This window comes from Capricornis sumatraensis, chromosome 7 (assembly GCF_032405125.1).
Source record: "Capricornis sumatraensis isolate serow.1 chromosome 7, serow.2, whole genome shotgun sequence".
In the NCBI taxonomy this organism is placed as follows: Eukaryota; Metazoa; Chordata; class Mammalia; order Artiodactyla; family Bovidae; genus Capricornis; species Capricornis sumatraensis.
In genome coordinates, this window is record NC_091075.1 from 33,735,332 (window position 1) to 33,758,755 (window position 23,424).

Below are 23,424 nucleotides of genomic sequence, written 5' to 3' on the forward strand. Positions count from 1 at the left end.
CAGGTATATATCACAGAGGACTATAGACATATGTAATCTGATTCATATATTTAATAAGATGTCTAATGAAAAAATGTATTTTCTAATAAAAATGATGCATTGATAATACAATTCTAAATAAAACTTCTGGTTGTTGTTTCCTCAGCAGAATAAACTGGCTATCTGGAAAAGTAACAAAGATGTTACCCTTATTGTAATATCTGTTATGATAATGAATGCATGACAAATTTAACACCTCCTTTGTTCAAGAGAGCATTGAATAAAGGAAGTTTATTCCCAATGTAAAATTTGTAGCCAGTAGTGTAGTTAATTAAGAGAAAATGTCAATAGAACTTAACACTGTCACAGGATAATGGATCCTGCTGCTAGATATATGTCAAGAGACAGATAAATAAGATAGAGTAATTTATTAAGCAGTGCCACACTCCAGGCGATGCATTTCTGGAAGATTATAGTACTCCTTGGGTGGTGATGTAAGACAGAGGACTGAAAACTAAGTGGCCTCAACTCTGTGAATAGCACAACAGTACAGTAACATGGTGCTAACAGACAGTCCCTGCTGACATAGAAAAGTTACTTTTATATTTAGAAAAAAAGAAGAGGCCATCATGATATGATAAGGAGTCTAAATTAAAACAGAATGCCATCAACAATCTCCAAGGAATTTGCAGATAATTTAATCATCTGGAGAAGTCATACTATATGTTTGAATAATTAAAGGCTGAAAAAGTCGCTCAGTCATGTCTGACTCCTAGCGACCCCATGGACTGCAGCCTACCAGGCTTCTCCATCCATGGGATTTGCCAGGCAAGAGTACTGCAGTGGGTTGCCATTGCCTTCTCCGAAATTAGGATCACATCTATTTAAAATGCAGACTTCTCGAAAATTCTATTTCAGGTCATAAATTATTATTGATTTAGGAACTTGGTCATTTTGTTAACCAAAAAAAAACATCCAAAGGTCTTTTATTCCTTTTCAGTTCAGTTTAGTCACTCAGTAGTGTCCAATTCATTGTGACCCCATGAACCACAGCGTGCCAGGCCTCCCTGTCCATCGCCAACTCCCAGAGTTCATTCAAACCCATGTCCATTGAGTCGGTAATGTCATCCAACCATCTTATCCTCTGTTGTCCCCTTCTCCTCCTTCCCTCAATCTTTCACAGCATCAGGGTCTTTTCAAATGAGTCCATTCTTCACATCAGGTGGCCAAAGTACTGGAGTTTCAGCTTCAACATCAGTCCTTCCAAAGAACACCCAGGACTGATCTCCTTGTAGTCCAAGGGACTCTCAAGAGTCTTCTCTGACACCACAGTCCAAAAGCATCAATTCTTCGGCATTCAGCCTTCTTCACAGTCCAACTCTCACATCCATACATGACCACAGGAAAAACCATAGCCTTGACTGGATGGACCTTTGTTGGCAAAGTAATGTCTCTGCTTTTTAATATGCTGTCTAGGTTGGTCATAACTTTCCTTCCAAAGAGTAAGCATCTTTTAATTTCATGGTTGCAAACACCATCTGAAGTGATTTTGGAGCCCAGAAAAATAAAGTCAGCCACTGTTTCCATTGTTTCTCCATCTATTTCCCATGAAGTGATGGGACCAGATGCCACGATCTTAGTTTTCTCAACGTTGAGCTTTAAGCCAACTTTTTCACTCTCCTCTTTCACTTGCATCAAGAGGCTCTTTAGTTATTCTTCACTTTCTGCCATAGGGTGGTGTCATCTGTGTATCTAAGGTTACTGATATTTCTCCCTGAACTCTTGATTCCAGCTTGTGATTCATCCAGTCCAGCGTTTCTCATGATGTACTCTGCATATAAGTTAAATAAGCAGGGTGACAGTATACAGCCTTGACGTACTCCTTTCCTAATTTGGAACCAGTCTGTTGTTCCATGTCCAGTTCTAATTGTTGCTTCCTGACCTGCATACAGATTTCTCAGGAGGCAGGTCAGTTGGTCTGGTATTCCCATCTCTTTCAGAATTTTCCACAGTTTATTGTAGTCCCCACAGTCAAAGGTTTTGACATAGTCAATAAGGCAAAAGTAGATGTTTTGCTGGAACTCTCTTGCTTTTTTGACGATCCAGTGCATGCTGGCAAATTGATCTCTAGTTCTTCTGTCTTTCCTAAATCCAGTTTGAACATCTGGAAGTTCACTGTTCATGTATTGTTGAAGCCTGCCCTGGAGAATTTTGAGCATTACTTTGCTGGCATATGAGATGAGTCGAACGGTGTGGTAATCTGAGCATTCTTTGGCATTGCCTTTCTTTGGAATTGGAATAAGAGCTGACCTTTTACTGTTCTGTGGCCACTGCTGAGTTTTCCAGAAATGCTGGTATATTGAATGCAGCACTTTCACAGCATCATCTTTAAGGATTTGAAACAGCGCAACAGAAATTTCATCACCTCCACTAGCTTTGTTTGTAGTGATCCTTCCAAGGCCCACTTGAGTTCTCATTCCAGGATGTCTGGCTCTAGGTGACCAATGACATCATTGTGGTTATCTGAGTCATGAAGATCTTTTTTTGTCTAGTTCTGTGTATTCCTGCCACCTCTTCTTAATATCTGCCACTTCTGTTATGTCCATACCATTTCTGTCCTTTATTGTGCCCATTTTGCATAAAATGTTCCCCTGGTATCTCTAATTTTCTTGAAGAGATCTCTAGTCTTTCCCATTCTATAGTTTACCTCTATTTCTTTGCATTGATCACTAAGGAAGCCTTTCTGCATTCAAATGAGTGTATCTTTCCCTTTCTCCTTTGCCTTTAGCTTCTGTTATTTTCTCAGCTATTTGTAAGGCCTTGTTGACAACCATTTTGCCTGTTTTGCATTTCTTTTTCTTAAGGATGGTCTTGATCCCTGTCTCTTGTACAATGTCATGAACTTCCATCCATAGTTCTTCAGGCACTCTGTCTATCAGATTTAATCCCTTGAAACTATTTGTCACTTGGTGCTGGAGTGGCGGCTATAGGGCCCTGGAGCGCTGTGAAGAGATATCCCATGTCCAAGGGCAAAGGAGAAGCCCCAGCAAGATGGTAGGAGGGGCGAATTCATGTTTAGAATCAAACCCCGTTCCCGCCAGAGATGCTCAGAGGGCTCAAACAAACCTTGTACACACGAAGATCCAGGGACTCCACAGAGACTGAGACAGAACTGTGTTTGAGTCTCTCTTGTGGAGGTAATCCCTTTAATCTATTTGTGCACTGCCACAGGGACAGGGCTCTGGGTTCAGCAGACTTGAGTATGGCATAAGCCCTCTTGGAGGAGGTCATCATTAACCCCACCATAGAGCTGCCAGAACTTACACAGGACTGGGAAATAGATGCTTGGAGGACACAAACATAACCTTGTGTGCACCAGGACCCAGGAGAAAGGAGCAGTGACCCCACAAGAGACTGACACAGACTTGTCTGGGAGTGTCCAGGAGTCTCCATTGGAGGCATGGTTCGGTGGTGGCCTGCTGCAGAGTTGGGGGCAGTGAGTGTGGCAGTACATGCATGGGATCTTTTGAAGGAGGTCACCATTATCTTCATTACCTCCACCATAGTTTGAAGTGAAAGTGAAAGTGAAGTTACTCAGTCGGGTCCAACTCTTTGTGAGTCCATGGCCATGGGATTCTCCAGGCAGGAATACTGGCGTGGGTTGCCATTTCCTTCTCCAGAGAATCTTCCCAACACAGGGATCAAACCCAGGTCTCCTGTACTGCAGGCAGACTCTTTACTGTCTGAGCCACTAGGGGCTCCATAGTTTGCCCCAGGTAAACAGCAGGGAGCTATTTAACTTATATGCAGAGTACATCATGAGAAACGCTGGACTGGAAGAAACACAAGCTGGAATCAAGATTGCTGGGAGAAATATCAATAGCCTCAGATATGCAGATGACACCATCCTTATGGCAGAAAGTGAAGAGGAACTAAAAAGCCTCTTGATGAAAGTAAAAGTGGAGAGTGAAAAAGTTGGCCTAAAGCTCAACATTCAGAAAACGAAGATCATGGCATCCAGTCCCATCACTTCATGGGAAATAGATGGGGAAACGGTGGAAACAATGTCAGACTTTATTCTTTTGGGCTCCAAAATAACTACAGAAGGTGATTGTAGCCATGAAATTAAAAGACGCTTACTCCTTGGAAGAAAAGCTTTGACCAACCTAGATAGTATATTGAAAAGCAGAGATATTATTTTGCCGACTAAGGTCCATCTTGTCAAGGCTATGGTTTTTCCTGTGGTCATGTATGGATGTGAGAGTTGAACTGTGAAGAAAGCTGAGCACCAAAGAATTGATGCTTTTGAACTGCAGTGTTGGAGAAGACCCTTGAGAGTCTCTTGGACTGCAAGGAGATCCAACCAGTCCATTCTGAAGGAGATCAGCCCTGGGATTTCTTTGGCAGGAATGATGCTAAAGCTGAAACTCCACTACTTTGGCCACTTCATGCGAAGTGTTGACTCATTGGAAAAGACTCTGATGCTGGGAGGGATTGAGGGCAGGAGGAGAAGGGGACGCCAGAGGAAGAGATGGCTGGATGGCCTCACAGACTCGATGGATGTAAGTCTGAGTGAACTCCGGGAGTTGGTGATGGACAGGGAGGCCTGTGGTGCTGTGATTCATGGGGTCGCAAAGAGTCAGATACGACTGAGTGACTGAACTGAACTGAACATTAGCTCCATCAACAGAAAATTGGATTAAAGGTTTACTGAGCACGGCCCCACCCATCAGAACAAGACCCAATTTTCCCCTCAGTCAGTCTCTTCCATCAGAAAGCTTCCATAAGCCTTTTATCCTTCTCTATTAGTGGGCATACAGAATGAAAACCACAATCACAGAAAAGTAACCAATCTGATCACAGGGAACACAGTCTTGTCTAACTCAGTGAAACTATGAGCCATGCCATGTAGGGCCACTCAAGACAGACAGGTCATGTTGCGAGAGTTCTGACAAAATGTGGTCCACTGGAGAAGCGAATGGCAAACCACTTCAGTATTCTTGCCTTGAGAACCTCATGAACAGTATGAAAAGGCAAAAAGATAGGACACAGAAAGATGAACTCCCCAGGTCCATAGGTGCCCATTGTGCTACTGGAGATCAGTGGAGAAATAACTCCAGAAAGAATGAAGAGATGGAGCCAAAGCAAAAACAACACCCAGTTGTGGATGTGACTGGTGATGGAAGCAAGGTCTAATGCCATAAAGAACAAAATTGCATAGGAACCTAGAATGTTAGGTCCATGAATCAAGGCAAATTGGAAGTGGTCAAACTGGAGATGGCAAGAGTGAACGTCAGCATTTTAGAGATCAGCACATTAAAATGGAATGGAATGGGTGAATTTAACTCAGATAATCATTATATCTACTACTGTGTGCAAGAATCCCTTAGAAGAAATGGAGTAGCCATCATAGTCAACAGAAGAGTCCACAATGCAGTACTTGGATGCAATCACAAAAATGATAGAGTGATCTCTGTTCACTTCCAAGGCAAATCATTCAATATCACGCTAATCCAAGTTTATGCCCTGACCAGTAATGCTGAAGAAGCTGAAGCTGAATGGTTCTAAGAAGATCTACAAGGCCTTCTATAACTAACACCCCAAAAAGATGTCCTTCATTACAGGGGACTGGAATGCAAAAGTAGGAAGTCAAGAAACACCTGGAATAACAGGCAAATTTGGCCTCGGAGTATAGAATGAAGCAGGGCAAAGGCTAACAGAGTTTTGCTAAGAGAACTCACTGGTCATAGCAAACACCCTCTTCCAACAACAAAAGAGAAGACTCTATACATGGACATCACCAGATGGTCAATACTGAAATTATATTCTTTGTAGCCAAAGATGGAGAAGCTCTATACAGTCAGCAAAAACAAGATTGGGAGCTGACTGTGGCTCGGGTCATGAACTACTTATTGTCAAATTCAGACTTAAATTGAAGAAAGTAGGGAAAACCACTAGACCATTCAGATATGACCTAAATCAAATTCCTTATAATTATACAGTAGATGTGAGAAATAGATTCAAGGGATTAGATCTGATAGACAGAGTGCCTTAAGAACTATAGACAGAGGTTTGTGACATTGTATAGGAGGCAGGGATCAAGACCATCCACAAAAAAAGAAATGCATAAAAGCAAAATGATTTTCCGAGGAGGTTTTACAAATAGTTGTGAAAATAAGAGAAGTGAAAGGCAAAGGAGAAAAGGAAAAATATACCCATTTGAATGCCACATTCCAAATAATATCAAGGAGAGCTAAGAAAACCTTCCTCAATGATCAGTGCAAAGAAATAGAGGAAAACAATAGAATGGAAAGACTAGAGATTTCTTCAAGAAAATCAGAGATACCAAGGGAGCATTTCATGCAAAAATGGGCACAAGAACGGACAGAAATGGTATGGACCTAACAGAAGCAGCAGATATTAAGAATGGGCAAGAATATAAAGAAGAACTATACAAAAAAGACCTTCACTCCCAGATAATCATGATGGTTACTCACCTAGAGCCAGACATCCTGGAATGTGAAGATAAGTGGGTCTTAGGAAGGATCACTAGGAACAAAGCTAGCGGAGGTGATGGAATTCCAGTTGACCTATTGAAAATCCTAAAATGATGATGTGAAAGTGCTGCACTCAATATGCCAACAAATTGGAAAACTCAGCAGTGGCCACAGGACTGGAAAAGCTCAGTTTTCATTTCAATCCCAAAGAAAGGCAATGCCAAAAATGCTGAAACTACCACACAATTGCACTGATCTCACATGCTAGTAAAGTAATGCTCAAAATTCTCCAAGCCAGGCTTCAACAGTACGTGAACTATGAACTTCCAAATGTTCAAGCTGGTTTTAGAGAAGGCAGAGGAACCAGAGATCAAATTGTCAACATCTGATGAATTACTGAAAAAGCAAAAGAGTTCCAGAAAACACCTATATCTGCTTTATTAACTATGCCAAAGCCTTTGACTGTGTGGATCACAAAAAGTGTCAAAAATTCTGAAAGAGATGGGAATACCAGACCACCTGACCTGCCTCCTGAGAAATCTGTATGCAGGTCAGGAAGCAACAGTTAGAACTGGACATGGAATAACAGACTGGTTCCAAATTGGGAAAGGAGTACGTCAAGGCTGTATATTGTCACCCTGTTTATTTAACTTATGTGCAGAGTACATCATGAGAAACGCTGGATTGGAGGAAGCACAAGCTGGAATCAGGATTGCCAGGAGAAATATCAATAACCTCAGATATGCAGATGACACCACCCTTATGGCAGAAAGTGAAGAAGAATTAAAGAGCCTCTTGACGAAAGTGAAAGAGGAGAGTGAAAAAGTTGGCTTAAAACTCAACATTCAGAAAACTAAGATCATGGCATCTGACCCATCACTTCATGGCAAATAGATGGAGAAGCAATGGAAACTGTGACAGACTTCATTTTGGGGGGCTCAAAAATCACTGTAGATGGTGACTGCAGCCTTGAAATTAAAAGATGCTTGCTCCTTGGAAAAAAAAGTTATGACCAATCTAGATAGCATATTCAAAAGCAGAGACATTAGTTTGCCAACAAAGGTCTGTCTAGTCAAGGCTACGGTTGTTCCATTAGTCATCTGTGGATGTGAGAGTTGGAGTATAAAGAAAGCTGAGTGCCAAAAAATTGATGCTTTTGAACTGTGGTGTCAGAGAAGACTCTTGAGAGTCCCTTGGACTACAGGGAGATCTAAGCAGTCAATCCTAAAGGAAATCAGTCCTGAATATTCTATAGAAGGACTGATTTAAAGCTGAAACTGCAATACTTTGGCCACCTGATGTGAAGAACTGACTCATTTGAAAAGACCTTGATGATGGGAAAGATTGAAGGCATGAGGAGAATGAGACGACAGAAGAAGGGATGGCTGGATAGTATCACCAACTCAATGGACATGAGTTTGAGTAAACTCCGGGAGTTGGTGAGGGACAGGGAGTTCTGGCATGCTGCAGTCAATGGATTCGCAAAGAGTCAGACATGACTGAATGACTGAGCTGAATTGTATAACTGTAAGGGATTTTATTTAGGTCATACCTGAATGGTGAAGTGGTTTTCCATACTTTCTTTAATTTATGTCTGAATTTGGCAATAAGGAGTTCATGATGTGAGCCATAGTCGGCTTCTGGTCTTGTTTTTGCTGACTGTATAGAGCTTCTCCATGTTTGACTGCAAAGAATGTAATCAATCTAAATTCAGTGTTGACCATCTGGTGATGTCCATGTGTAGAGCTGTCTCTTATGTTGTTGGAAGAGGGTGTTTGCTATGACCAGTGCGTTCTCTTAGCAAAACTCTGTTAGCCTTTGCCTTAGTTCGTTTTGTACTCCAAGGCCAAATTTGCCTGTTACTCCAGGTATCTCTTGACTTCCTACTTTTGCATTCCAGTCCCCTATAATGAAGAGGACATCTTTTTTGGATGTTAGCTCTAGAATGTCTACAATTTTTATAGTTTAGCCCCCAAAAGTTTATTTAGTCTTTTTTAACCCAAAGAACTGCATTTATAACCTGGAAGCACCCTGAAGAAACACTTCACTAACTTTTTGTTTCTTTGGTGATATTATTCTATAGTTTATTACACATACACATGGTAATGATGATTTTATATAGGACAAAATGTCCCTGTAGCTTTTTAAGGTTTAGTTGAATGACAAAAAGTTATTATGAATTTGTTACTGTATGATTTTAATATAAGTATTTTCATTAGCTGGACTGACTTTTTAATACATTTCCTTATGACTAATTACAATATGTTTCTTTGAAGTACTGCTTATTTTCTGCGTGGTAATAATGAATATCCAAAGCATTAAACAATGTGGCTGATTTCTTCTCTTGCTGTGAATGGCAAAAACAGTGAGAAAATAATAATTACAACGTTGAGTGCTTCTTTTATGTCTTTCATACAGTTTTAAGTGTTTTATATTCATGAACTCTTAATTTTTCAAACACCTGATGTAGTAGGCAATTGTTATTTGCAGATCTAAGGCACCTAGTGGGCCAAGAAATCTGTCCAGTGGCACACAGCTAGTAAATGGAGAGATGGAGGATTTAGAACTAAACTATCTTTTAGTGAAACAGAAAGATACGAAAAGAGTACGTTTAAATAGATGTTTGTATTATACAACCATACAATCTCATAACTGAAAAATTTTTAAAAAATAATCTGACACTTTCTTTTATAGATCAAGAAACACAAAGATCAAGTGAAATAATGGGCCAATTCATTTTTTCCATTGTCACTGGACGAAAAGAATATCAGTTCCTAGTCTGTGTCTCTCTCTTTAACAGGTCATGACTTGGGACGAATTTGACCTAATTGTAATACACCAAATAGCAGCACATCTTAACTTCACCTGTGTGAAGTTGTGACTTGTGCTTTCCTCAGTGTGATAGTGACTTTATGATGGAGTTGTGTATTTGCTGGTTTGTTTCTCTCATGCATTGAAAGCTCCATGAAGACAGACATTATGCTGTCATATTCACTCTTGTGACTAGATAAATAATTCTTATTTTAATATCCAAGGAGATGTTTTCTAGAGAATGAACAATTTTATTTTTAATTTCTTAGTTTTTAAGATTAGAGAATAATTGCTTTTCAAAGGTGTGTTAGTTTCTGCTGTACATGGATCAGCCCTATGTACACACATACCCCCTCCCTCTGGAGCCTCCCTCCCACCCCCTCTATCCCACCCTTCTAGGTCAACGCAGAACACTGAGCTGAGCTCCTTGTGCTGTGCAGCTGCTCCCCACTAGCCATCTATTTTACACATGGTAGCGTGTATATGTCAACGCTTACGTTCAGTAGCTCCCATCCCCTTCTTCCCTCTGTGTCTACAAGCTTGTTCTCTATATCTGCAGCTCTACCCTCGTTCTGCAAATAGTTTCATCCGTACCATTTTTCTAGATTCCATATGTGTGCATTAATATACTTTGTTTTTAGAGAATCAATAATTTTAAATGTTAATGGCAGCAGATACACCTTTCCAAAATGTTAAAGCAGAGTTTAAACAATGGATATTGTTATTAACTGCTAGAAAAAAAACTGAAGCTGACAGCACTGAAGTTTTCTGTACAGCTGTTCCAAATGGAGTGTTAGAGTCCAAGAGACAGAGCTGTAAATATGAAAAGACTCTATAAAGTTTGGTCACCCACAAATCCAAGAGCAATTTTGCATTTCCACAGTGTAGAAGTGTGGATCATGCACAGATATTCGGTTACATGTTGATTCAAGAAAAGCAACTGCCATCAAGAAATGTAGTTTACAAATAAGAAACACTAATATTACCAGTACAGTTCAGTTCAGTTCAGTCAGTTGTGTCCTACTACTTGTGACCCCATGAATTGCAGCGCGCCAGGCCTCCCTGTCCATCACCAGCTCCCAGAGTTCACTCAAACTCATGCCTATCAAGCCGGTGATGCCATCCAGCCATCCCATCCTCTGTTGTCCCCTTCTCCTCCTGCCCCCAATCCCTCCCAGCATCAGAGTCTTTTCCAATGAGTCAACTCTTTGCATGAGGTGGTTAAAGTATTGGAGTTTCAGCTTTAGCATCAGTCCTTCCAAAGAACACCCAGGACTGATCTCCTTTAGGATGGACTGATTGGATCTCCTTGCAGTCCAAGGGATGCTCAAGAGTCTTCTCAGTTCAAGAGCAGCAATTCTTTGGCGCTCAGCTTTCTTCACAATCCAACTCTCACATCCATACATGACTACTGGAAAAACCATAGCCTTGACTAGACGGACCTTTAAATATGCTATCTAGGTTGGTCATAACTTTCCTTCCAAGGAGTAAGCATCTTTTAATTTCATGGCTGCAATCACCATCTGCAGTGATTTTGGAGCCAAAAAAAAAATAAAGTCTGACACTGTTTCCCCATCTATTTGCCATGAAGTGATGGGACCAGATGCCATGATCTTTGTTTTCTGAATGTTGAGCTTTAAGCCAACTTTTTCACTCTCCTCTTTCACTTTCATCAAGAGGCTTTTTAGTTCCTCTTCACTTTCTGCCATAAGGGTGGTGTCATCTGCATATCTAAGGTTATTGATATTTCTCCCAGCAATCTTGATTCCAGTTTGTGCTTCTTCCAGCCCAGCATTTCTCATGATGTACTCTGCACATAAGTTAAATAAGCAGGGTGACAATATACAGCCTTGATGTCCTCCTTTTCCTATTTAGAACCAGTCTTTTGTTCCATGTCCAGTTCTAATTGTTGCTTCCTGACCTGCATATAGGTTTCTCAAGAGGCAGGTCAGGTGGTCTGGTATTCCCATCTCTTTCAGAATTGTCCAATTTATTGTGGTCCACACAGTCAAAGGCTTTGGCACAGTCAATAAAGTGGAAATAGATGTTTTTCTGGAACTCTCTTGCTTTTTCCGTGATCCAGCGGATGTTGGCAATTTGATCTCTGTTTTCTCTGCCTTTTATAAAACCATTATATGATGTGAATTTTCACTTTATATTATGCATTGGAATTTCTCTGCCTTATAATACTGAAAAGTTACAGTACAGGCTGTGCCACATTTAAGGGTACTTAACAAAAGTATCACAGGACGTTATTTCTCATCGGTTGTGCAAACTAAACACAGGAGTTCTAAATTCAGCATTATATGTGTTATAGTTGGCTTTCAAGTATGCATCTTAGAGATAGGGTAAGTGGTAAAAGTCTTATTTTTCAAAATAATGATTTTTTTAAAAAAGCTATGGTGAGATTTCCATACTTTTAGAAATGTGACCATCATAATTAAATTTCTAACTACATATTCACAGGTGAAGGGGAAAATGGACTCAGTTCAAACAATAATTGAATTTCCAAATTTACATTCTAAACTGACGGTCTTTATTATCACATGTAATCCTTTGATACAAATACTTCAACTTTAATCAATCTCAAATCATCTTAGGAAGAAATTTATCTCTGAAGATGTCTTTGCCTATTTTGGGATTCCCAGGTGGCGCAGTGGTAAAGAATCCACCTGCGAAGAAGACGTGGGCTCAGTCCCTGAGTCAGGAAGATCCCCTGGAAGAGGGCATAGCAACCCATACCATATTCTTGCCTAAAAAATCCCATGGACAGAGGAGCTTGGTGGGTTGCAGTCCATGAGGACACAAAGAGTCAGACACAACTGAAGTGACAGAGCAGTAGCAGCAGTCTCTATTTTATTTTCTCCTTGCTCATCTTTGTTTATTTCCCTTTCAGTTTTACCGAAATATAATTGACTCAGCACTGTGTAAGTTTATGGTGTAAAGAATATTGATTTATCTTCTATACATCATAACATGATTGCCACAATAAGTTTAGTGAATAGCCATTATTTTTTATAGATAAAAATTTCTAAAAATTTCCTTGTGATGAGAACTCTTAGAATTTCCACCCTTAACTTTCATATATAATATTCAGCAGTGTTAATTATATTTATCATGTTGTACATAATGAACCTAGTACTTATTTATACCGTAACAAGAAATTTGTACTTTTTAGCTACTTTCATCCAATTCCTTCTCCTTCAACTCCCTCACCTCCCATCTCTAGTAACCACGATCTGATCTCTTTTTCTATGAGTTTGCTTGTTTGTTTTGAACTACAACATTATATTAGTTCCTGGTACACAGTGATTTGATATTTCTATACATTTCAATTTGATCACCACACATGATTACGTGTAATTACGTCCAATTACCACCTATCACCATACAGAAACAATACATTATTATTGACTATATTCTTCTCACTGTACATTTTGTCCCTAAGCTTAAGCTGAAGGGTATTGTATGGTACTGTAAGAACACTAGGTACTACGAAGATGCCAGTGATATTTTAAAGAATCTATGACACATGCTTTTTATCATTTAAATTTGGATTAAAAAATATATATTTTCTTATAGCATTTTGGGAAAGAAGAAAAACCAATTCAGAACATCTTGAAATCACCCTTCAATTATTTTAAATGTCTCTTAGAAACAATTCCTTTGTTGTTTTAAATACTAAAATGCTTTTAATTACAGTAGGTGATAAATAGTTCAGAATAGTCAAGAAAATACTGTTCACACTAGTTCTCGTTTTTATAAGCAAAAACTGATTTGTGCTTCATGTTCCTTAATTACCTGTAACTCTTCAAAAACCTAGTTCAGCAAGAGAAAAAATTTTCTGGCTTAAATCATTAAGAGATAGTATTAAAATAAATGAAAACCAGGCGCTATTGCATGGATCGAGTTCATGGAATAATTGCTTAGGAACTGACTGGGAATGTAAACAAACTGGTGGGGTCGCACCTTAGAATCATGACATTGTTTTCTGGTCACATACATTACTCATATCCCACACCCATAATGGTAGATTTTAAACAATTTCTGAAAGTGTCAAAGTTCACCTCTTCCTTTCGTGTTGGAGAATTCTGGCTATAAAAGGAAAGAATATAAGCACCTTGTCATGTTTTAAATCGGCATGGGGAAATTCTCAAGTAGATGTGACAGCACTCAGAGGACTTGGCGCTCCCTTCGTTAAGGACTGCCAATCATAATTAGCAACAACAGAGATGCTGTTCGAACCTAAATAAAAATTACAGAGAGCCTTTTTGAGTTAATATCTGTAAGAAAAGAATATAGAACAGAACTTGTCTCTGTAGCCTAGCTAACCTGTCACTGGGAATTACTCTCATTTTCTCTGTGTTCATTAGGGTCAGTAAACAACAGAGCCAGCCAATATCATTTTTGTTATATTCAAATTGAATGTGAAATATCAGATAACATTACGAAGGGATGCCTTTAGCTACTGCATTTCACGGCTTGAATCCTTTGGGGTTTTCTGACTAGGAGACTGGCAAATTTCGTATATTTGATAATCTGCACCATTAAAATGGATGTCTTTTGGAGTTATTCTCCTACTCTAAGTTTTAAAGAGATGCTTTCTCATCAATAATCTTTTCTGTTGGCTAATTTGATAGAGAAGAATGTCTGACTCTTCTTTCTGTGGAAATGAAAAAGTTATGATTCTCTGTAACACTGTGATCCATCTGGCAGTGGGACAAGCTCTTTATTTTCTTCCAAAAATTGTCCTGGGATCTCAAAGTCAGTGGGTTGCCTTTCATTTTAACTCTTGTGCAGCAGCCACCATGTAATCTTCTATCCTTACTAAAGGTCCTCTTTCTCTTCATCACTAGCATCTGTGGAACTATTTGATCCTTAAGAAAACTACCAAAGGGATTTTCCTTTTTTACTCCTTTCAGTAATTCTGTCTGCTCCTCTCAACAGAAGTGGTTTGTTCTGTGCTGAGTCACTTCAGTCATGTCTGATTTTTGCAACGCTATGGACTGTAGCCTGCCAGGCTCCTCTGTCCATGGGGTTCTTCAGACAAGAATACTGGAGTGGGTTGCCATTTTCTTTCTCCAGGGGTATCTGCCCGACTTAGGGGTCAAACCCTCATTCTTGCATCTTCTGCATTGGCAGGCAGGTTCTTTATCGCTTGTGCCATCAAAGGTGGTTTATTTGGTCCCAATTGACTATGGCCCACTTAAATGATGTTGAACATTCCTGCAAGCACTGTGTCTTTCTTATGATCATATTCAAAATATCTAGGCTGGGAATGCCATACACTATACCCAAGGAATAGTTATAAAGTCTGTTAATATAGTTATTCCTTGTTTTCTTTTGCTCTTTGTGCTCCTGAAACATAGCTGGTATAGTAAATGCTTGCTGGTATGTGGTGCAGTGATAAAGAATCTGCCTGTCAATCCAGGAGACATAGGTTCGATCCCTGGGTTGGGAAGATCCCGTGGAGAAGTAAATGGCAACCCACTCCAGTACTCTTGCCTGGAAAATTTCATGGACAGTCCACAGGGTCACAAAGACTTTGGAAATAAACATGTGATAGTCTCAAACGTTTTACGTGACTATAAATATTCATAGTTCAAAGAACAAGACAAAACCCTCCAAAGTAAACTCTGAAATTTCCATTTGCAAGTAAACAGCAAATGAATTACAGATATCCACGTGTGTGAATAAGTCATAGAGGCCCTTCGTGGCCAGGATGATATGAGTCACTGACCATAAACTAAATATCAGGGATCTTCAAAAATCAAGCCTCAGTTTTTTTAGGTTTGTTGATTGCACAGTCATGAAGATAAGGGAGGATATAAAATGGCAACAAAACTTGCATAAAATTGGTCTCTCATTCATGCATTAAACTACCTAATTCACAAGCTCTAATGTTCTAGCCAAACAGATGTACTAAGTTTATCTCTATAATGGACCATACTGCTTTTGCACAGTTGGATTCCCTGAGCTGTTTTTCTGGAATGGTTTGAAGTTACAGATTTTTTAAAAAAATCAGGGTGAGTAAACAACTCACATATATTTAACATTTTTCTGCTTTTAGCCATCCCTGAACTTTTTTCAAACATCTCTAATGATAATACTGAAATGCCTCTTTATTCCTACTCAATCTGGTCTAGTGTCTCAATAAAGACCATAATTATGAAATAACAGCTGTACTTCTCCTTAAAAGACTATATTTTTATTAGAAATTGTCACTAATTCCAACTTTACTGCCTGTGCATGGATGCTGTCATAAATTGATTCTATTTTTCATAGGGTTTTTTGAGACTGTCCTTAATTTATTTTTAATCAAACTGTAAAGGTGCTCTCAGTATCTTTTAATGAGTTCACCTTTTCATTGTTAGCAAGGGGAAGAACAGCAGCATTTCAAAGATGAAGTAGTTAATCTTATGCAATTCAGCATGATTCATCATTATGAATTTGTATAAATGTATAATCAACCTACAAGCTGTACAACTTATTTAAGGGAGCAGTTGAGATAGAAAAGTGCTTAACATATTTATAACTTTTGATATCTGCAGCTTGTTTACAGAACTAGAAAAGAATTTAAACCATATGGATACTTTTCTTTATCTTTTTCTTTTGAGTATTCTCCAAAACTTGATGAAATTGGACCACCTGGAGACAAGAATTCAGAAAGCCAATCCATAAGCTTGTCAGCATTCTCAAATATAAGGCTTTATAACCAATGGGAGACTTTATAAATTTCTCATCTTAGCTATTTAAGAAAATACACTAGTGGAGACTTTCTGGATAATTTTCTATTTGGTTTAAATGAGTTTAATGTCATTGGGCAACAGAATGTAGTCTAATAAACACAGTATTGAAGTTAACTCTACACTTGATTTAGTTAAGTATTTGCTGTGCTTAGTTGCTCAGTCGTGGCTGACTCTTTGTGACCCCATGGACTGTAGCCAATCAGGCTCCTCTATCCAAGGGGATTTTCCAGGCAAGAATACTGGAGTGGGTTGCCATGGCTTCCTCCAGGGGAGTTAATTATTTAGCACTTATTAGTTTATTTAATTGATCACTATGCATTTATCAAACACCTAATATGTCGCAAAGAGTTGGGCATGACTGAGTGACTTATGCTTTCTCTTTTTTCATGTACAAGACATGGGCTTAGGTAACGGGGCTTTAAAGATAAATAGGGCACTGTCTTGTGTTCAAAGGACTCAGGTGAAGACAAATAAAAAAAGGCAATTACACTACAGTTGATACATATATGATAAATATATCTGACAGAGCATGGAAGATGGTCCCTAATCCCAGCAAAGACTTCGTGAAAAAGTGAGATCAGAAGAATAATTAGAAGATGCACAAGAATTTGCCATATGAAAGCAGAAAGTGGGAGTAGAGATTAAGAAATTGGTAATAAAGTCATTTCAGGAATTGAGAAGTGTAAAAGCAGAGACATGACACAGTCTTATGTTCAAGATACAAATACAGTTTGGAGAAACTGGACAATTAGAGATGAGCCATAAGTGACAGGAAATGAGAATCAAGACTGGACAAGGGTCATATGATGGAATACTGTTCATGCTCTAAATTACTTTTAAACTGTGGGCATTGGGGAGTCAAGGAAATATTTGAAGAATGGGAATTATGTGGTTAGCTTTCCATGACCGTAATATTTTGGGTATACATAAAAGTATGTGGACCATATATTTACAGGAAATAAATTTGGAAAAGGAAGATGTATTATGAGATTCCTGACTAATTGAGGTAACAATCTAGGATTTATCTCTCTAGGTGAGAAGAGATTTCCACTCCTAAAATAAACTGGTAAATTTTGCAGGACTTGATAATAGGTAGATATAAGGAATAGAAAGAAGAAGAAATCTAAATGGTTTTCAAAAAGTTTCTAACCTGTTTAAATCACTAATGCATCAGCTGGAATAGAGAATATGAGAGGCTATAAAGGTTTAAAGCGCAAAATAAACTCAGTTATTGACATATTGGAATTTGTGGAATCTCTGATATATCCTGACAGCCTAGTGACAGTATACAAAACTAAAATTTAAGGATGGATGATGTATTTGGGAAACATCTGCATTTTGGTAGTAATTGAAACCATGCACAGAAAAACTGGCTAGAATGCAAAGAAGTGAGATAAAAAAAGAGATTAATTGCATTTAGCTTTACCACCTTCTGTTTCTAGTCAATGCTCATATCTATCAAATCCTACTTATCTATCCTCACTTACTGACAATTTTGACACATGGTTTATTTTCTTTTCCTCTAATCTCAGTCAACCATCATTAGAGATGGTTCATCTAATCCTCTGGACTCTCAGTTGATCAAGTTTGAGGTCCTTCACCACCTCTTCAGTCCAGTTCAGTCGCTTAAACGTGTCCGACTCCTTGTGACCCCATGGACTGCAGCATGCTAGGCTTCCCTGATCATCACTGACTCCACAGCTTGTTCAAACTGATGTCCATTGAGTCGGATGCCATCCAACCATCTCATCCTCTGTCGTCCCCTTCTCCTCCTGCCTTCCATCTTTCCCAGTATCAGGGTCTTTTCCAATGAGTCAGTTCTTCACATCAGGTGGCCAAAGTATTACAGTTTCAACTTCAGCATCAGTCCTTCTAATGAATATTCAGGACTGATTTCCTTGAGGATTGACTAGTTTGATCTCCTTGTAGTCCAAGGGCTTCTCAAGTCTTCTCCATCACCACAGTTCAAAAGCATCAATTCCTTGGTGCTCAGCTTTCTTTATGGTCCAACTTTCTCATCCATACATGATTACTGGAAAAACCATAGCCTTGACTAGATAGACCTTTTTCAGCAAAGTAATTTCGCTGCTTTTTAATATGCTGCCTAGGTTGGTCACAGTTTTTCTTCCAAGGAGCATGCATGTTTTAATTTCATGGCTGCAGTTCACCATCTGCAGTGATTCTGGAGCCCAAGATTTTAAAGTCTGTCACTGTTTCCATTGTTTCTCCATCTATTTGTCATGAAGAGATGGGACCAGATGCCATGATCTTTGTTGTTTGAATGTTGAGTTTTAAGCTAGTTTTTCACTCTCCTCCTTCACTTTCATCACGAGGCTCTTCAGTTCCTCTTTGCTTTCTGCCATAAGGGTGGTGTCATCTGCATATCTGAGGTTATTGGTATTTCTCCCCAAAGTCTTGACTTCACTTTGTGCTTCATCCATCTGATATTTCAAATCATGTACTCTGCATATAAGTTAAGAAAATCTGGGTGACAATATACAGCATTGACATACTCCTTTCCCAATTTGGAACCAGTCCGTTGTTTCATGTCTGGTTCTAACTGTTGCCTCTTTACCTGCATACATATTTCTCAAGAATCAGGTCAGGTGGTCTGGTATTCCCATCTCTTTCAGAATTTTCCACAGTTTATTGTGATCCACACAGTCAAAGGCTTTGGTGTAGTCAATAAAGCAGAAGTAGATGTTTTTCTGGAACTCTCTTGCTTTTTTGATGATCCAACAAATGTTGACAATTTGATCTCTGGTTCCTCTGCCTCTTCTAAATCCAGCTTGAACATCTGGAAGTTCCCAGTTCACATATTGTTGAAGCCTAGCTTGGAGAATTTTGAGCATTACTTTGCTAGCATGTGAGATAAGTACAATTGTGCGGTAGTTTGAACATTCTTTGGCATTGCCTTTCTTTCGCATTGGAAATGTAAACTGACATTTCCAGTCCTGTGGCTGCTGAGTTTTCCACATTTGCTTGCATACTGAGTGCAGCACTTTCACAGCATCATCTTTTAAGATTTAAATAGCTCAGCTGGGATTCCATCACCTCCGATAGCTTTGTTAGTAGTAATGCTTCCTAAGGCCCACTTGACTTCGCACTCCAGGAGGTCCGGCACTAGGTGAGTGATCGCACCTTTGTGGTTATCTGGGTCATTACGATCCTTTTTGTATAATACCTCTTTAGGAATCCACATCCACAGGTTCCATTCGGTAAATACAAACTTTCAGCTTTCACACTAATGTTTCCACTATTGTTCTTTGTCCTCATTGAGAACTGTACTCTCTCCCACTACTACTCTATTACCTTCTGGTCTTACTCACTGTTGGACTCATCATTGGTGCTTATATTTTTTTTATTTCTCCATGTATGCTAATATCTATGATTTCAATTTGGCAATAATTTAAAGTAATTTTCCTTGTTACCCTTTTTTTCATGTGCCTAACTGTTCATAGCTGAGCCTAAGTTTTTGTTTTTTATTTAGTAAACACTTATGTGATACTTGTGTAAGTCATTGCATCTAAGAAGTTCGCATTTTTAAACCATTTTAATTGTCATTACAAAGCAATGAGGTGGCACATACAGAGTGTTTCCTGCAAGAGAAGCTCACACCAGCATACAAATTTGTAATCCCCAAGCTGGACTACAAAATTCTTCTGTTTCATTGACTTTTTTCTCTATTTTGAGGATGTTCTCTATAGAGAAATCAACCATCATGCTGTGAGAAAGCCAAATTATCCTATAGAGAAAGGCCACAGAGGAAAATAGCTCTCAGCAAGCATTAACTACCAGACATGTGAGTAGAATGAACAAGCCTTCAGATGAGTTTAGCTTGCAAACTTTGGGCTGTCTAGTGGGAGTTCGGAGATTATTGAGCAAAGACAAACCACCTTCACCATGTTTTGTCTGGATCTGTGATGCACAAAATTGATAGGTTTTAAATTAATTTATTATACAGCTATAGTCACTGGAACACTACCCATAAAAAGGTTATCACTAAGTCCAGTGAATGCCTTTCAGGTATTAATTTTATTCAATTCATTGACATGTTTACCTCTGTCAACCAAATCTTCCATATTCAAAAATTATCTTTACTTTGTGTGTGTACAACTAGATGGTATATGTGGTACTTACTTCTTTCTTGTCATTCTTTATAATTTACCACTGAAATTTCCTCTACTCATTCATTTCCACAGGGCTCTGTCCTAGGCCCTTTCTGGGTAGTGGTCTTCAATCAGGCACATGCAGTTAAGAACAACTACTCTGTATGATATGATTCACTTTCCTGGCTTCAATTATCTCTTACATGCCAATATTGCCTCAATATATATCCAATATATAATCCAGCCCAGATGGCTTTTCTGTGTTTCTGACAAATATTCAAACCACTAACAAGCACTAGAAATATACCCCTGGATATTTCACAGATACCATAACTCAAAGGCACCAAAATGCATGTGTTACCTTCCCTATCACACATGCTTCTCTCTAATTTTTTTCCCCCAGAAATGACATCAACATCCAATATACATAACTTCCCAATCCAGAAATTCAGCATAAAATTTCACCTCCTTTTTGTCCTTCGGTATCAATCCCCATACCACTGTATAATTTATCATGTTCTATTAACTCCAATCCATTCATGTTCTATTAACTCCCTTCTTTTTATTCCCAATGTCATCTTTCCTTTGTGCAAGCCACACTGCCTCTTCACTTAGTTATTATAATACTCAGCTAATTTTTTTCCCTTTCCACATTGTTCTTTTTCAATTTCCTCCATTTGATAATCAGAATATTTCTATAGTTAAAATTTAAACATGTATTTTCCTGCTTAATGCCTTTAAATTGCTGATAATTTCCCTGAAGATCAAATTCAAATCCCTGCTATTAACAAATACATCTTCAGCCTTATCTTTATCGGTTACATCCTGCAATGTTTACTGCACTTTCCTTCTCACTTCTTGGTCTTCAATTCTGTCCTACCATCTATGTGTCCTTCCCCCATCCTCTTCTTCAATAAGCCCTTTGCATAGTTAATTCTGTCTGTTCATACAGTATCAACTCAAAAAGCCTTCTTTGCCACATTAAGATATATGTAGCCTCCCTACCTCTATGATCTCATAACAGACTGTGCTGATCTCTACCACATGTGGGTTTTACATGTTTATGTCCCAAAGGACTTGTAGATCAATGATGGCAAAGACTCTTTTGTTCACAACTGTATACTCAGTGCCTGCTGCTAAGCTGCTAAGTCACATCAGTCGTGTCCGACTCTGTGCGACCCCATAGATGGAAGCCCACCAGGCTCCTCTGTCCCTGGGATTCTCCAGGCAAGAACACTGGAGTGGGTTGCCATTTCCTTCTCCAATGCATGAAAATGAAAAGTGAAAGGGGAGTTGGTCAGTCGTGTCTGACTCTTAGCAACCCCATGGACTGTAGCCTACCAGGCTCCTCCGTCCATGGGATTTTCCAGGCAAGAGTACTGGAGTGGGGTGCCATTGCCTTCTAGCAAAGTTCTATTAAATAAAAGGTGTGGATTAAATATCTACCACAGGGACTTCCTAGGTGGCGCTAGTGGTACAGAATCTGCCTGCCAATGCAGGAGATGCAAGAGATGCAGGTTCAATCCCTGGTATGGGAAAATCCCCTGGAGAAGGAAATGGCAACCCTCTCCAGTATGCATGTCTGAGAAATCCCATGGAGAGAGAAGTTTGGTGGGTTATATGTAGTCCATGGGGTCAGAAAGAGTTGTACATTACTGAGCATGCACACATGCAAATATCTACTAGATTAGCGATTATTTAATGGACCAAAACTTTCTGTGATAAATATATGAAGATACAGAAAGGTAGTGGGGAAAAGCATGTTTAAGGGACAGATTTTAAGTAAGAAAGTAGAGATTAAAAGTCTAGACAAAACTTATGATTAGTCAAATGAGATAGAAAGGATGAAATTTAATGGAAGATCCAATAGCAAGTATATTTACAAAATAAGATGCTATTCAGAGTTGTATTAATAAATATTAAGGGAAAAGCATCATGTGTCTCCACTGTGACACCTATGTCTCCTCTTCAATACATATGACACATCTACTAGAAACTAATAATCCCCTAAGTATTTTATTATTTCATTTTCTATGATGACAGTAGTCTCAAATAAGGGATTTAATAAGTATTGTTCTATTCTGAAACAGAGTCAAGTAATTATGTAGACAAGTTTAAAAGGTAGGCAGATTGACTATCGAACAACACAGCAAAGACATTCTGTAGAATACAATAAAATTTCAGTTAAACAACTGGTAAAGATTATGTATTAAAGTGAAAGATATAGCGTAAATTTTCTTATTGGAATCTTGAGGGCTTTTCACTGCCAATAAATATTTTTAATACATGAAATGATGTCTCTCAACAAAAAGCAAGTCTCAACACCTCTTACATATGTAAATAATTACGCAATATCTGGTAGTAGGTATTTTCATCCCAGTAAGACTATTTCTCAGAATTTCAGTTTGGGAAAATGTCATCTAAAGTTTCTCGTGAACCTGACATCTGACATCTATCTTTGGCTTTGTTGATGAAATTGAATTTACATCAAAAGATACTGTACTATTTTTTTTTTTGCTGGAAATCTGGTGTTTGAGGTCCACTAGGGAAGAGTAGAATATATTCTTTTCTGAGTGTTGCTCTGAAGACCTTTTAGAACATTTACTGATGTCAAGATACAGAACCTTCCTAACTGAATTCATGGCATACGAAACAACACACTTCTTCTTTATACTAGACTATATTTTTATCCTTACCTTGTTGTACAAAGGATCCATACACAAACCACATGGAGTTGTAGAGAGTGGTAGAAGTCATTGATCCCATTTGTAATCGTGGAGGATTAAGCCAATTCAAGAGGTAGACCAGTAGACCCACTAGAAGGACTGTGCCAGCAATGCAAGCCCATAGTGAGAGATCAAATGGTGCAAGACAGGCAAACATATCCACTGTCTTTTCAGCCCTTCGAAGTAGGACTCCCACTGAGTAGTCCATGTAACGTGTTGTAAAGTCCACCACATTCTCACGGTCTGGGGTGATGGTTAAAGCAGAAATTCCTATGTCAGCTCTCTGAGAAATGGAAAGAGAAAGGAATATGTTAGCAGTGTGAAAAACAACTTTATTTGTGGCACTGTAGTTTGTCTTGAGGGAAAAAGATAGATGCCTCAGGCAACATCTTAAGCCTTTTTATAAAAACTGAAAAGCACAGCAGAGACTTCTTAGAGAATAGCCATATGTGAATTTTGCATTTCCTACTGCAAATCTTAGCTCAGGAGAGTTAGACAAATTACCTGATTCATATTATCAGTGTATGTGAAATCAGGGGAAAATATTTCAGAC

At 38.8% G+C, this 23,424-nt stretch overlaps 1 protein-coding gene across 2 annotated transcripts in view; it reads right to left on the minus strand.

The window, feature by feature from the left end:
* Nucleotides 1-23,424, minus strand: part of GRID2 (glutamate ionotropic receptor delta type subunit 2) — a 1,614,208-nt gene that overhangs the window by 305,855 nt on the left and 1,284,929 nt on the right. For both annotated transcript variants that reach the window (XM_068975313.1, XM_068975312.1), the window contains one exon: nt 22,842-23,154. In XM_068975313.1, the coding sequence (XP_068831414.1) occupies nt 22,842-23,154 (313 nt within the window). The remainder of the gene's footprint in view (nt 1-22,841; nt 23,155-23,424) is intronic.